Source organism: Schistocerca serialis, chromosome 6 (genome assembly GCF_023864345.2).
Source record: "Schistocerca serialis cubense isolate TAMUIC-IGC-003099 chromosome 6, iqSchSeri2.2, whole genome shotgun sequence".
NCBI classification, from domain to species: domain Eukaryota; kingdom Metazoa; phylum Arthropoda; class Insecta; order Orthoptera; family Acrididae; genus Schistocerca; species Schistocerca serialis.
Window position 1 is genome coordinate 186,409,531 of NC_064643.1, and position 15,527 is coordinate 186,425,057.

Consider the following 15,527-nt stretch of genomic DNA (forward strand, 5'->3'; position numbering starts at 1 on the left):
ACTTACTACTGATTTGGAATCCATCTATCTTCTTAATACACAGATATTCCTATTCCTGTCCATGTTTTCCATGGCTTCTATTTTGCCTATTTGGAGCCATGGGGATGGAGATGGACTGAAGTATAAGGCATCTCCACCAAACAATGTCACATTGAAACCAAATTAAATCCAAATTCGAAGGTAGCTTCGTCAATGAAAGCTGAAAGCATGTTTCCAGAATGAGATTTTCACTCTGCAGCGGAGTGTGCGCTGATACGAAACTTCCTGGCAGATTAAAACTGTGTGCCGGACCGAGACTCGAACATGAAAGCATGTTTATTACCGACACTAACGTACAGCCAGAACAGAACTGAACTCCTCGATGGAGAGTGCAGCTATTTATACGAACTTCAAATATTCCAGAACACTGGTATTTATACATAAATCTAATATTACACAATATACAAACATTACAAAGGTATTTCAAGATCCTTCCAGAATTGATAAATATCAAATAACAAATAATTGTTGGTGGTCAGGTCTGAAATGGCGATACCGATACACAGGACACCAGTATGTGGCACTTATCACTACACCAGAATGTGTGCATCACAGCTCGTGGCAATATTCTTGCAGGGAACGAGAATTTGCAAAGAAAAATGTCTTCCTCTTTGAGATGAAAGGAAGTTGTTTGCAGAACCTTGTAGAAGGTACATGCTGCAGCACAATGCTCAATTTTCTCCATCACTAATCACTATAGATTATTTCTGTGTACTGCATTCGCTGAATGGTTGCAAGCAATCTTTATACACAAGTGAATATTGTTAACAATAAATCTCATGTCTGCCAATAACAATTCCATAGAAGCAGAGCTGTATTGCTATCTTCAATGTAAGAATCCTAAGATCGATAAATATTTACATGAGAGTTCTGAATAAACTCCACATATGGCCTATGTTTAGACACTATTGATAATGAATTTGCTATGACAGGAAACATTACTTGGACCGAAACCTCAAGAACAGATTACAGTCATGTCTTATTTAGGTGCCCGATACAAATGACAACAATAATGGGAGCACTGAAAGGAGATACAATTCATTCAACGGTAACCTAATCCTCAAAAACTACATCTATACTCTGCAAACCACCATGAGGTGCACGGCAGAGGGGTAGTTCCCATTGTACCAGTTATTAGGGTGTCTTCCTGCTTCATTCACATATGGAGTGTGAGAAGAATGATTGATTGAATGCCTCTGTGCATGCAGTAATTATTTTAATCTTATCCTCATGAGCTTTTTGTGAGGGATACTTAGGGGGTGTAGTATATCCCTTCAGTAATCATTTAGAGGTGGTTCTTGAAATTCTGTTAACAGACTTTCTCGGAATAGTTTACATCTGTCTTCAAGAGTTCAGTTACTTCGGTATCTCTGTGACACTCCCCCATGGATTAAACAAACCTGTGACCATTCATGCTGACCTCCTCTGCATATGTTCAGTATCACCCGTTAGTCCTGTCCAGTACGGGTCCCACAAACTTCAGCAATATTCTCAGGTGGGCCACACAAGTGATTTGTAAGCAATCTCTTTTGTAGACTGATTGCACTTCCCCAGTATTCTATCAATAAACCGAAGTCTACCACCTGCTTTACCCATGATTGAACCTATGTGATCATTCCACTTCATGTCCCTACAAAGTGTTACACCCAGGTATTTATACAAGTTGGCTGATTCCAACAATGACTCACCGATATTATAGCCATAGGATACTATTTCTTCATTCTGTGAAGTACAAAATTTTACATTTAGAGCAAGTTGCCAATCATGCACATTCAGTCTTTTGCACCTTTATTCTTTAAGAGGTAAAATCAAATTTAACCTGTGAAATTTTCATAAAAATCCCCACAGACTGCACATTGCAGAAGTGTCTAACCACTATACTATGTAACTTGCTATGTTGAGGTTTATGCTGTCCGTTTTTTTTATTATTATTATTATTATTATTCTCTCTCTCTCTCTCTCTCTCTCTGGATGGCCCCAAATGTGCCACTACACCAGTCCTCTTATACACTGCCAGTTCATGTGTTGGCTGAGTTAGTACCACAAGATGACAAAACTTACACATTCTTCAGATATATTATTGTTGCATCTGACACCAACACAACTCACCCACTGGATTGAACAAGAGTGTTCAATAGCATTTTAATTTACACTATAAAGACCTCTGCTCATATTGTTTGGTCAATCCATAAATAGGGTTTGTCCTTGGGTCAAACAATGGTGCAGTTTCAGCTCTCTGAGACTGCAGACATGTGTGCAAGTTGCGTTTGCACGGGCCTATCGCGACTCAGCATCTCCGCTATATGGTGAGTAGCAACTTTCCTTCTCTGGTATTGTTTGTGCATGTGTGTTAGAGAGAAACTGAATGTAATGTTATGTATATTAAAGATGGAGGAGGAGAGAAAGGAAAGGAACTATAAGCTATCCACTGCATCGGGACTTTGTATGGAATCTGCAGCGATGAGTGCAAATGGGTGTGCCAGACAGGGATTCGAACCCAGGACCTCCTGCTTTCTAGACAGTTGTGTCAGCCACTGCACCACCCAGACACAGTGTTTATCACAACTGCATAGACTATAATGTAATGTTATGTATATTAAAGATGGAGGAGGAGAGAAAGGAAAGGAACTATAAGCTATCCACTGCATCGGGACTTTGTATGGAATCTGCAGCGATGAGTGCAAATGGGTGTGCCAGACAGGGATTCGAACCCAGGACCTCCTGCTTTCTAGACAGTTGTGTCAGCCACTGCACCACCCAGACACAGTGTTTATCACAACTGCATAGACTATAATGTAATGTTATGTATATTAAAGATGGAGGGGGAGAGAAAGGAAAGGAACTATAAGATTTTTTTTTTTGTGGGGTTTAAGGGCGCGCAACTGCTGAGGTCATTAGTGCCCAGTCACTTGTTAGAGCACATGGAATCTAGTAAAACTCAAGGGGATGGGGGGGACACCAGAAGGACCTGACAAAGATGCAGATAAGATAAGTAAAAAGGTTAGATGTCTTTGGACAAGCCAGTTAAAGTTATAAAACGCAGAATACGAGCAGCTGCTCGAGCGTCATCAGCTAAAACATCTGGTAAAGTAGATGGCAGGGACAGGACAACACGAAATTGACTAAAACGGGGACACGACAATAAAACATGGCGCACTGTTAATGCCTGACCACAAGGGCACTGCGGGGCTGGGTCACCGGAGAGCAGGTAGCGGTGGCTAAACCGGCAATGCCCAATCCGCAACCTGGTCAGAAGGACCTCCTCTCGCCGAGATGGTCGGGAGGAGGTCGTCCAAGCAGTTGGGAGCGGTTTTACTGCCTGGAGCTTGTTTCCTTGGAGGGACGACCAAGCATCCCACCACAACGACACAAGCCTCTTACATACATCCCCACGAACGTCAGATGACGGGACACAATGGGAGGCTGGCCGAGGCAGGAGGACTGCAGCCTTGGCTGCAGCATCCGCAGCCTCATTCCCAGGCACTCCTACATGTCCGGGAACCCACAGAAAGCTGACAGGAGAACCATTATCAGCGAAAGAATGGAGGGACTGCTGTATCCGTTGAATCAAGGGATGGACCGGATAGGGAGCTCCAAGACTCTGAAGAGCACTGAGTGAGTCAGAGCAGAGTACATACGATGAATGGCGGTGGCGGCGGGCATACTGAACGGCCTGATGGAGAGCAAAAAGCTCGGCCGTAAAGCTCGAACATTGGTCAAGGAGCCGGTATTTAAAGGTGGCGGCCCCGACGACAAGGGCACAGCCGACACTATCGTCAGTTTTGGAGCCATCGGTGTAAATAAAGGTGTGACCGGCAAGTCGAGCACGAAGTTCGACAAACCGTGAGCAATACACTGCAGCCGGAGTACCCTCCTTCGGGAGTGAGCTGAGGTCGAGATAAATATGAACCGGAGCCTGGAGCCAAGGTGGTGTCGGGCTCTCACCCTCTCTGAAGGTGGTAGGGAGGGCAAAATCCAATTGTCGAAGCAGGCGACGGAAGCGGACTCCGGCAGGCAGCAGGGCAGACACATACAACCCGTACTGACGGTCGAGAAAATCGGCGAAGAAGGACTGGTAAGAGGGGTGGTCGGGCATAGACAACAGCCGGCAGGCATACCGACACAGCAGTATGTCGCGCCGGTAGGTCAATGGTAATTCGGCAGCTTCAGCATAAAGACTCTCGACAGGACTAGTGTAGAAGGCTCCGGTCGCAAGACGTATCCCCCGATGGTAGATGGAGTTGAGCCGGCGTAAGAGGGATGGCCGAGCGGACGAGTAGACGAAGCTCCCATAATCCAGCTTCGATACAAGCGAAGCAGGACAGTGCGATCCGCTCCCCAAGATGAACCGCTAAGAACTCTGAGGACATTAAGAGAACGTGTACAACGGGCCGCCAAATAAGAGACATGTGGAGACCAACACAGTTTCCTGTCCAACGTGAGCCCTAGAAACTTAGTTGTTTCCACGAATGGGAGAAGAACGGGACCGAGATGTAAGGATGGCGGAAGGAACGCTTTATATTGCCAAAAGTTGATACAAATCGTCTTCTCTTCAGAGAACCGGAAGCCATTTGCCACGCTCCATGAGTAGAGGCTGTCTAGACAACGCTGAAGGCAGCGCTCCAGGAGGCATGTTCTCTGGGCACTGCAGTAGATCGCGAAGTCATCGATAAAGAGAGAGCCTGAGACATTAGGTGGAATACAATCCATAATTGCAATGGCAAAAAGGGCTACGCTCAAGACGGAGCCCTGAGGCACTCAGTTCTCCTGGAGGAAGACGTCGGACAATACGGAACCCACACGTACCCTAAGCTTTTGATCCGTTAAAAAGGAATCAATAAAAAGGGGCAGGCGACCGCGTAGGCCCCACCTGTGCATAGTGCAGAGGATACCTCCTCTCCAACAGGTATCACAAGCCTTCTCCAAGTCGAAGAACACGGCTACCGTTTAGCGCCTTCGCAAAAAGTTGTTCATGATGAATGTCGACAAGGTCACAAGGTGGTCAACAGCGGAGCGGCAGCGACGAAAGCCGCATTGGACATTAGTAAGTAGTCGTCGAGATTCAAGAATCCAAACTAACCGAGCATTAACCATGCGCTCCATCACCTTACAGACACAGCTTGTAAGAGAAATGGGGCGGTAACTAGAAGGATGGTGTCTATCCTTCCCGGGTTTGGGTATAGGAACAACGACGGCGTCACGCCAACGCATTGGGACCTGACCTTTGGTCCAGACGAGATTGTAGGTACGAAGAAGGAAGCTTTTGCCCGCCGGAGAAAGGTGTGCCAGCATCTGAACGTGAATGGCATCTGGCCCCGGAGCAGAGGACCGGGACAATGCAAGCGCACGTTCGAGTTCCCGCGTAGTAAAGGGGGCATTATAAGTTTCCAGATTCAGCGAGTGGAAGGAAGGTCGCCGAGCCTCTTCTGCCTCTTTCCTGGGAAGGAAGGCAGGGTGGTAATGGGCGGAGCTTGAAACCTCCGCGAAAAAGCGGACAAAGGCGTTGGAGACAGCCACAGGATCAACAAGGACCTCATTACCTGAGGTCAGGCTAGGTACCGAGGAGTGGGCCTCGATGCCCGACAGCCGGCGCAGGCCACCCCAAACGACGGAAGAGGGAGTAAAACTGTTAAAGGAGCTGGTGAAAGAGGCCCAACAAGCTTTTTTGCTGTCTTTGATGACTCTACGGCATTGCGCTCGGAGTCGTTTGTATTCAATACAATTCGCCAATGTAGGATGGCGGCAAAAGGTGCGTAAAGCACGTCGTCGAGCACGGATGGCGTCCCTACAAGCCTTGTTCCGCCAGGGGACGGAAACGCGACGTGAAGAAGAGGTAGTATGAGGAATGGAACGTTTGGCAGCATTGATGATAACAGCCGTGAGGTATTCGTACGAGGAATGGAACGTTTGGCAGCATTGATGATAACAGCCGTGAGGTATTCGTACGAGGAATGGAACGTTTGGCAGCATTAATGATAACAGCCGTGAGGTATTCGACCTGACTGTCACAACTGAGAAAATCGTGGTCCGGAAAGGTCGCCAGGGAGGAGTAAAGTCCCCAGTCAGCTTTCAGTATGTTCCAGCGCGAAGGACGTGGGGATGGGGTGTGGTGCAGGAGACGAACGACACAGGGGAAATGGTCGCTCGAATAGGTGTCAGAAAGGACATACCACTCGAACCGACGGGCAAGAGTGGTAGAACAGATTGAGAGGTCCAAGTGGGACTAGGTACGAGTAGAGTCCGAGAGGAAAGTCGGGGCGCCGGTATTGAGGCAGACAAGATTGAGATGGTTGAAGAGATCCGCCAAGAGTGAGCCTCTTTGACAGGATGCAGGAGAGCCCCAAAGGGGATGATGGGCATTGAAGTCGCCAAACAATAAAAACGGTGGGGGAAGCTGAACGATCAGGTGCATCATGTCAGCCCGACTAACAGCAGATGACGGTGGAGTGTAGATGGTACAAACTGAAAAAGTAAAAGCAGAAAGAGTAATACGGACAGCTATTGCTTGGAGTGGGGTGGTCAATGGGATGGGATGGTAATAGACATCGTCCCGAACGAGCAACGTGACCCCACCATGAGCTGGGATACCGTCCACAGGGGTGAGGTCATACCGCTCCGAGGTATAGTGGGTAAAAGCAATACGGTCAGTCAGGCGCAACTTGGTTTCCTGGAGACCAATGACGAGCGGACAGTGCAGGCGGAGGAGCAGTTGTAATTCCTCCCGATTAGATCGAATACCTCTTATGTTCCAATGTAACAAGGCCATCGCTAGTCAAAAAGTTGGGGGAACGAGACGGGGGAAGAGCTGGTCACCTCGACGGCCGCGGAGGGCCAGGTTGCGAGGGAACAACGCTACAACCGGCGGGAGGCGGATCCGGTTCCATCGAGTCGTTGCCAGCTGCGGCCGCTGTCCCTGGTTGTGTAGGAGGGGCAGCATCATTTGCCGACGAGAGGCCAGCTGAGCGCCTGGCAGCAGAGCGTCCCGGCGAAACTGAGGACGGCCGGGAGCAGCGACTCACAGATGGAGCGTCAGACGAAACGCGCCGGGGTGGAGAGGGGGATAGAGACTTCTTCTTGGAGGCCTTCTTGGAAGGCCGAGGAGGCACAGGGATGGTGGGCTGGACCCGAAGAAGGTCCTCACGTGCGGGGTCCATTTTGGAACGCCGGACCTCGGAAGCTGGGGTCCGGAATGTTTCCCCGATGGATGCCTGAGAAGAGGATCGCTTCTCAGGTGGCGGGGGGGGGAGAGGGGGAGGAGGAAGGGTGGCCCCTGGGGCAGAGGGGGTGGAGGCCACGGGGGAGGAGGATTTGGAAGGGAGGGATTTGGGAGGCGGAGGCAGAGCCCCCTGATGGGCGGAGGAGGCGGAGGGGGGACAGGATAGGGGTGAGGATACCGCGGAAGGAGTGGACACAACTGAGGCAAACGAAGTGGTCAATGGCACGGGATGGAGGCGGTCATACTTCTTCCTGGCCTCAGAATAAGAGAGCCGATCCAAAGTTTTGAGTTCTTGTATCTTCTTCTCCTTCTGATATGCGGGGCAGTCTGAGGATCTAGGCGAGTGGATGCCAGGACAATTAATGCACCGAGGTGGTGGGGGTGCATGTATGTTCCTCACGAAGAGGACGTCCACAATCGCCACAAAGGGGCTCAGCCTCACACCGTGACGACATGTGCCCAAAGCGCAAACACCGAAAACAGCGCATAGGAGGCGGGACGTAAGATCGCACGTCGCACCGGTAGCACGTCACCTTTACCTTCTCCGGGAGAACGTCCCCCTCGAAGGCGAGGATAAAGGCCCCGGTGTCGATGCGACGGTCTTTGGGGCCGCGCTGGACTCGCCGGACGAAATGCACGCCTCGGCGCTCCAGGTTGGCCCTGAGCTCCTCATCAGATTGTAGCAGGAGGTCACGATGAAAAATAACCCCCTGCGTCCTATTTAGTGCCAGATGCGGGACAATGGACACTGGGATGTCCCCTAGGCGGTCGCATGCCTGGGCGCCGCCGACTGTGTGGCGGAGGTGGTCTTGATAAGAACGGACCCTGAACGCATCTTGCTGAGAGCCTCGATTTCCCCGAAGATGTCCTCAATGTGCTGAACAAAGAACATGGGCTTGGAGGTGGCGAACGTCCCCCCATCGGTTCGAGAACAGACCAAATAGCAGGGAAAGTACTTCGCCCCAAGCCGGCGGGCCTGTCCCTCCTCCCAGGGAGTGGCCAAGGGGGAAAGGGCAGGAGAACCAGAACTAGAAACGGTACCTTTTCTTTTGAAAGACTCGGCCGCAGAGCGACCTGATACGTGTTGACGTTTCATCTGCGAAACGTCCGCCCCGATACCACCCACTCCGACCAGGGGCTCTCCCCACGGGCGCCACCCAGCCTCAGCAAGGGCCACCTGGCAGGATGACCGTTGCCGGGAGTCCTGATGCCCCAAGGAGACGGGCATCTACTCCTTGGCCGACGTGGGGAGGGTGCAGCTCAGGTATCGGCAGTACGATCCCTGTGTTGTCAGGGGGCTACAACCTAGAGGGTACATGACGACCCCACCACAACCGGCTGGCTACCGTGCTGGATTTCTGGTGCCATGGAAAGTCCATCATGATCGTAGGTGCAGATGGGGACGCACTACGGGCGTAACTTGGACAACCCATCAGGCGTTTAGGCCCAATTTGAGGAATAGTGGGTATGGTTACAACGCCGGTACAATGCTGAGTGCCAAGGTCTTAGTGCACTTAGGACCAGTTGTACACCACGTAAGGTGTCCTTCCCCAAAAGGCTCGTACTTCTGTAGAATTTTGAAAAATGGAGGTCAAACCCCAAGGGGGACCATCACATGGAAGGCCGAAACGGTTGAAACTCCTTTTAGTCGCCTCTTACGACAGGCAGGAATACCTCGGGCCTATTCTTACCCCGGACCCACAGGGGGACTATAAGATATCCACTGCATCGGGACTTTGTATGGAATCTGCAGCGATGAGTGCAAATGGGTGTGCCAGACAGGGATTCGAACCCAGGACCTCCTGCTTTCTAGACAGTTGTGTCAGCCACTGCACCACCCAGACACAGTGTTTATCACAACTGCATAGACTATCTAATCACGCCTCCTGGGTGAACAACATTTCCACTCAGTGTCACCTGTATCGAGTCTCCTATGTCCTCCATGTCCACTGCTTTGAGATTCCCACAGGTCGAACATAACTGTGCATCCGCACTGAAGGTGGTGGATTCATTACCAATCGAGGCACATTCATATAACTAAATGTAATGAGTTTATTGTAATTTAGTCACCCTCTTCACTGTGAAATACGAACTGCTTCCAGCCAAGATTTATCAGTTTCATTATTCAGTTCTATCCTGACTCTTCAATATCTTACTTATATTAAATAGTTACCTATGTAACTTTTAAATCTGTGGATGTATGAATTTTATTCGATTATAAGATGAGGCTTTTCCCCAAATTCGTCATTCAAAAAATACAGGCTCATCTTATATTCACAGATTAAACTATTGATGTTGAGGTTACCATTTTTACATTGTGTTAATAGAGCATGTAGGGGTTGTCTTACATTTACAGATGAAGCTTTGGCTATAGAGGGCACGTGCAGGTCCAGAAGAGCAGGGCTGAGCAAACAATACTCGCGTTCGAACAGATTCAAGACTTCGCGATACGCCAAAGAGCTTGATACAGTATCGTTGTTGCTTGAACCATCATGTAAAATTTGGCTCGCACAGTGCTAGTGCAAGGGATATGTGAAAAACTATGACTAGCCACTATAACAATATATTTCTCCACTCTTGTTGTATTTGAACAGGTTTTCAGTAAAAGTTCTCATACATGTATGGATACCATGTACAAACATTAATGTTCCTTTTTAAGTAAAAATAACATTCAAAATCAAAAACGTTGTCTTTCAAAAATATTACTTGATTCTAAACCAAATCAACTTCTATTATTATTATTATTATTACTATTATTATTATTATTATTATTATTATTATTATGGGAGACTGTAATGATTTGCTAACTGGGTTGCAAGTGAGAAATTCAGTTTCATGTATCAGAGCACCGGGTACAAACATGATCAGCTTTTAATCAGCTTTAGAACATGATGGCGACATTAAGGTGAAACAAGAAGGAAAGTTAATCCTGAATGAACTGTTTAACAAATAGAATAAATTATATTATCTGACTGTAATTGTTGGCATGAGAATAAATTACAGTGGCAGGACCTTTATGGAGATAGTACCAACAGACATCAGTAGACTGTAGGACACGTGAAAGTTCGAAAACTGTAATGAATCATGATTGCGATCTTTTATTTATGAATTGTTGCTGCTGTTACATATAACTTGCACTCAAGAAGATACTGCAGTCTGTGTTTCGCACTTACTCAAGCATAGCACTACAGGAAGGCTGGAAGGGGAACAGTGATACCAGTTTGACTGAGAACAACAGTATTCTTTTCAGCTGGAGACAGAAGTCTAGATAGGGGCCTGTGGTGTACTTAGGTGTTTTCGGCTGCAATGTTATGCTTAAAATGACGTGACAGCAGGTTCTACACAGCCAATGAGAGAGCAGCAGGCAGACGGTAAGTCTGAAAACAAGAGACCTTGTAACATCCCCACACCACCACAGAAGCACAATCGATATGTATTTGGATAAAAACAGCTGTGTTCTCAGGTTCCATGGTAACCACAACCTCAGAAATTGCAACATATTTGGAAGAAACAGTAAAATATTTGCAACAACAAAGATATAAATTTCATAGCTATGCTATTAGGACGATGATAATTAAAAATACTACAGGCGATGGTTCAATAAGTGAAAAGTGTAGAAATATAGCAGACTGCAAATTGTACACCATTTCTTTTCATTTATTTTATTTCTCCTTTATTATCAAAATGTAGAAAAGCAATAATTGGCACAAATTTAGGATAGGTAGAATACTAACTTTTTAGGCAGATAATTTGTATCAATAAAATAGTTAATAATTTTGATTAGTCAGAATAAATTTTTTTTAAAAATTCTCAAGATGTCTCTTGAAAACATAAGGATCGTCTTATACTCAGGTAAATACAGTATATTAAATTAACAGCTAAAAATTTAACCTGTTTACATCAATAATAACAATGTGGTACAAGTAAAGAAGTGGTACAAACAGAGATGAATTCAATAGATATATTTAAGGTACTTACATGCTAACTTAATCTGACCAACAGCGTACGCTGATGCTGCTCTTGGTTTATGGGTAACAAGTGCCAGTTCACCAAAGTATCCTCCTTTGTTAATCCGATTAATCTGCAAATTATTTTTTATTTTTAAACATTCATGTTTATTTACATAACTGCAAATACATGAAAGTCTTCATATAACATACCTCAACTTCATGCCCACTGTCTCCAACAATGGTAATTTTCACAGAACCATCCTCCACAAAGTACATACCATCTGCCTGATCACCTTGCTTTATTATGAGTTCACCATCTGTATATGAACGAGGGACCAGTGCATCTGCCAAGTTCATGCGCTCATATGCCTAGAATGGAAATAATTTTTCACACAGTTAAATACTTCAAAAATAATAATATTCTTCATTGAATAGCAGAACACTGTACTGTATTACCAACTATTTACAGGGGTGAAAGACAGTGGAGGTCATGCAGTAACACACATGCCAAATATCTCAGCCAGTTTTTGTGTGTGTGTGTGTGTGTGTGTGTGTGTGTGTGTGTGTGTGTGTGTGATACTGCTACATGTATAGCACAAATGACATCAGTATCATAATAAGAGGATGCTCCTACAGTTATGCGAAGACTGTGACAGTCTTTGAGTTAAACAACACGTCTTGGGTTAAGATTTCTATTAAAAATGTTATTACTGAGTTTGGAACGCGGCTGTATTCATACACCGCGCTCTTTCAATATGAAACACATCAGACACCTAGACAGTTCACGCTGATATTCTGGGCAGACTGCAGAATGGGATGGGCTAGACTAGGCTGTTCCAGTTTGAGCACTCGCTCAAAGTCGGCTGAGTGCTTGTAGTAGGCAGCAGTAGGCAGGGGTAGGCAAACAAGTGATGCATGGGCAGACCGGCAGCTGGGCTGTAACATATGTGACTGTACAGCCATGGCCTTGCGCCAACTGGTTCGAGCACGTGCAAAACACACTGATGAGCCAAAATGTTATGACTAACTGCTTAACAGCTCATTGGGCCGTCTTCATAACACTATATAGCACCATTTTTGCATCTCATTGATTCTACAGATTGTTGGTATATTTGTGAAGGTATGTGGCACCAGATGTCTATAAACAAGTCATGTAATTTCAGTAAATAAATGGCCGCTGATTTGTGAATACTGTGATGGTGCCCAATAATGATCCAAGCGAGTTCCATCAAATTCACATCAGGTGAATCTGGTGGTCAAGACATCTATGTGAGTTCACAATCATGCAGTTCAAACTACTGCAGCGTGGCTCTGGCTTTCAGGCACAGACAATTATCCTGTTGATGGCTCTAAGCACTATGGGACTAAACATCTGAGATCATCAGTCCCCTAGACTTAGAACTACATAAACCTAACTAATGGACACAGCTTTTTTATTCGAGTGATCTATGGTAGATTTTGATTAAAAGAGGGACTAACTCAGCTGCAAATTTGGTAGAGAAACTGTTAGGGATTCATTGGGCCCTGCACCCATGTTCAATTTTGATCATTTCAGCTGTTTCTCAATGTCGTTGAAACTAATATGTATTTCAATCAACTTTGTAGTACTCCCAGTAATATGATGGGGCAATGCTCCTAGATTTTCTTTTGAGAACACAGTTGAGCATTTCGGGTTTTGCTTTGGTACTCTCAATTTCATTTCCTGTCTTGTTTACAAGTGTCTGGGCACTAAAAATATCACTAAATACCTTTACATATGACCAGATTTTTGAATAATGTTCTGTTATGATAAGTCACTGAAGGTTTTACGCATTCCCCTCTTGGCAGGCGAACATGTTTCGTTCAGCATGTCTTTACATACAGCCCAATGCTTTGCTTTAAACATGTTATGCAGCAGTCAGTTTCTTTAGAAGTTACTTTATGTGACTGGTGTACAGCATAGGGGGACCCTCCAATCATGAACAGTTTCACTATGTACATTTATATAAGTGCATAGTCTACTATTTTTCCGTACTACACACCCCTTCCCTGAGCTAAATGTTTCAAGTTCCTCACTGAGAGAAATCTTTCTACTTGTTTTAGTTGTAATCATTGTTGCAACATCTGCCTCATAGTCATTAATACTAGGATCAATGTGGATATCATCTCAGAGGTCAGGTCTATCTGCTGCCATTACATTCAATATATTTCCCTCACAAGTGGGATTCTGAAAAATCTAGTCCGGGTAGTTTTCAGAGAAGGCATTTTGTAATGTTTTGCAGGATGTCTTGTAACAGCCATTATTTACAGAATTGTAATAATTCTAATGGATTGATGGATGATTAAAAGTTCGCCCTGACAATTACGGTGTTACAGGGGAAATTATGTAAAAGCGAACTGTGGTTTTCTCTGAAGGCTCAGTCAAACACAGAGAGGGCATTATATGTGCTGTACTAACCTGGGCAAAAAAGCTACCCTCAACTGCTCACACCCACAGCGGTCTGCTGGCTGATTGTGACTGCGGCAAGCAAACCCGCTGAAATGTTGTACGAAAACAAAACTTATTTGATTTGGTGTGTGTTACCGCTGAAATGTTGTACGAAAACAAAACTTATTTGATTTGGTGTGTGTTACCCTGACTTCTGACCATGTCTTCTTGATATTTCACATTTTTGTCAGGCAGTGTATTTCATAATAATTCCTAAGCAGTTACCGGAGCTGCACAGAATAATAAAACAATATTGTTCTGGAGGATAATTTAATAAAATTCTTGGATGTCTAAAATGATGCACAATTTTAGGTTCAGTGAGCATGAGCAATGTTTTGAATTGTTCAGAAGACATAAGAAAACAGCTCTGTAACTGTCTTCACAGAGCCATAGCTCCTTGCAAAGATGGCGGATGTCACCATACTCTTTCAGTTTACTATTAATGTAATGTAGCCAATTTCTTAGTTTCCTCAAAGAGTTCACAAATAAAAGTAACAGCTGGTCATTTAATCACATTTACTGCATAGCAGTTGACTCACTCTCAATGAGTGCCGTTCTGCAACCTGATTGCTGTGTCCTGTCTGCGTTCTGGCTATGACTGAGTGCGGTGGGCAATAACACATTCTGCCCACGCGGGAAACCACTCTTTTGAAGCAAGCCTGAAAGTTTTCCAATATATCTGGGGGATGGGGAATCTGACTGTCAATAGAAGGATCCAATTACAAGTTTATGTGCACCTTTGATACTGAGTCTTGCCCAAATCATCTCACATGCAGCTTCTATTTGTATCTCAGTGGATTTGAGTTTCTGGTCTACTGCAACAACTACATCACCTCTATTTCCTTAGCCCATCCTTTCGATGTACACTTAAATTTTGCCCAATAATCTCACTGCTATCAATTGTGTGTCTACCGGCTTTCTGAACCTAGTATTATGTGAGTTCCACTGCTTTTTATGAGTGCTTCAACTCTGGCACTTTGTTGTGGATGCTTTGGCTGTTAATCACTAGGATTTTGCTACTCTTGCATGTGGAGGCACTTCTTTGGATCTTACACTGTTATTTCCTGATTGTCTACATTTAACATTACCTGGACTGGATGGAGTCAGTCAATCTCAAAATATCACACATATTCAGTCAGCTCTTCACAGTATTTTTAAAGCATTAGATATTACACTAATTGTGTGGCTATTTTCACATATATATGCTCTTGTTTTCTCTGGAAATATAACAATAAAAATATTTTCAAAATGTGGTGAAACTTCTCGAGTTACATAAATTTTATTCAGGAGTTTGCATGGTTCTTGTTCTGACTTTGGCCTTATGCTTGTATTTTTGGTACATAAATAATGCCCGATATTCACCTCTTCTGAGTTTGCATATAGCTTTTTGATACTCAGTTTAGTACCCCTGCCAGTAGACGTCCCGACGGGCTGACATGGGTAAAATGGTGGAGTAGTTAAGAAAGCTGCCACAGAGGGTTCATATGTCATGTCATATGGGCTAACCTGCTGATGGAAATGTTTACTTGAGAGCTCCAGGACAGTGCTCCTGCGAAGTTCAACTGCCGCAGACCTAGGTCACATCATATGGGCAGACCCGTTGACAGAGGTGATTCCTTGTGAGTGGCAGGCCAGAGTTCCACTGCAGTTCAACTGACTTGAACCTAGCCTTGTGCTTGTGCCAAGTTTCCATGTGCTCAGTAATTAGCTGCCTTCACCAGCCATGTGCTGAGTGTATTACTGTGCATGTATCTATGTTGGTTCAGACGCTCTGCTTCCCATAGTTCAATTAGCACGGCAAGTTCATTCCATTCACGATTATGTTCCCCAGTCGTTACTGAATCACTGTCGGCAT

General features: G+C 45.4%; 1 protein-coding gene across 2 annotated transcripts in view; it reads right to left on the reverse strand.

The window, feature by feature from the left end:
- Window positions 1–15,527, reverse strand: part of LOC126483760 (cAMP-dependent protein kinase type II regulatory subunit) — a 61,727-nt gene that overhangs the window by 20,413 nt on the left and 25,787 nt on the right. For both annotated transcript variants that reach the window (XM_050106905.1, XM_050106906.1), the window contains exons 6-7: window positions 11,416–11,574; window positions 11,234–11,336 (exon numbers count right to left, since the gene is read on the reverse strand). In XM_050106905.1, the coding sequence (XP_049962862.1) occupies window positions 11,234–11,336; window positions 11,416–11,574 (262 nt within the window). The remainder of the gene's footprint in view (window positions 1–11,233; window positions 11,337–11,415; window positions 11,575–15,527) is intronic.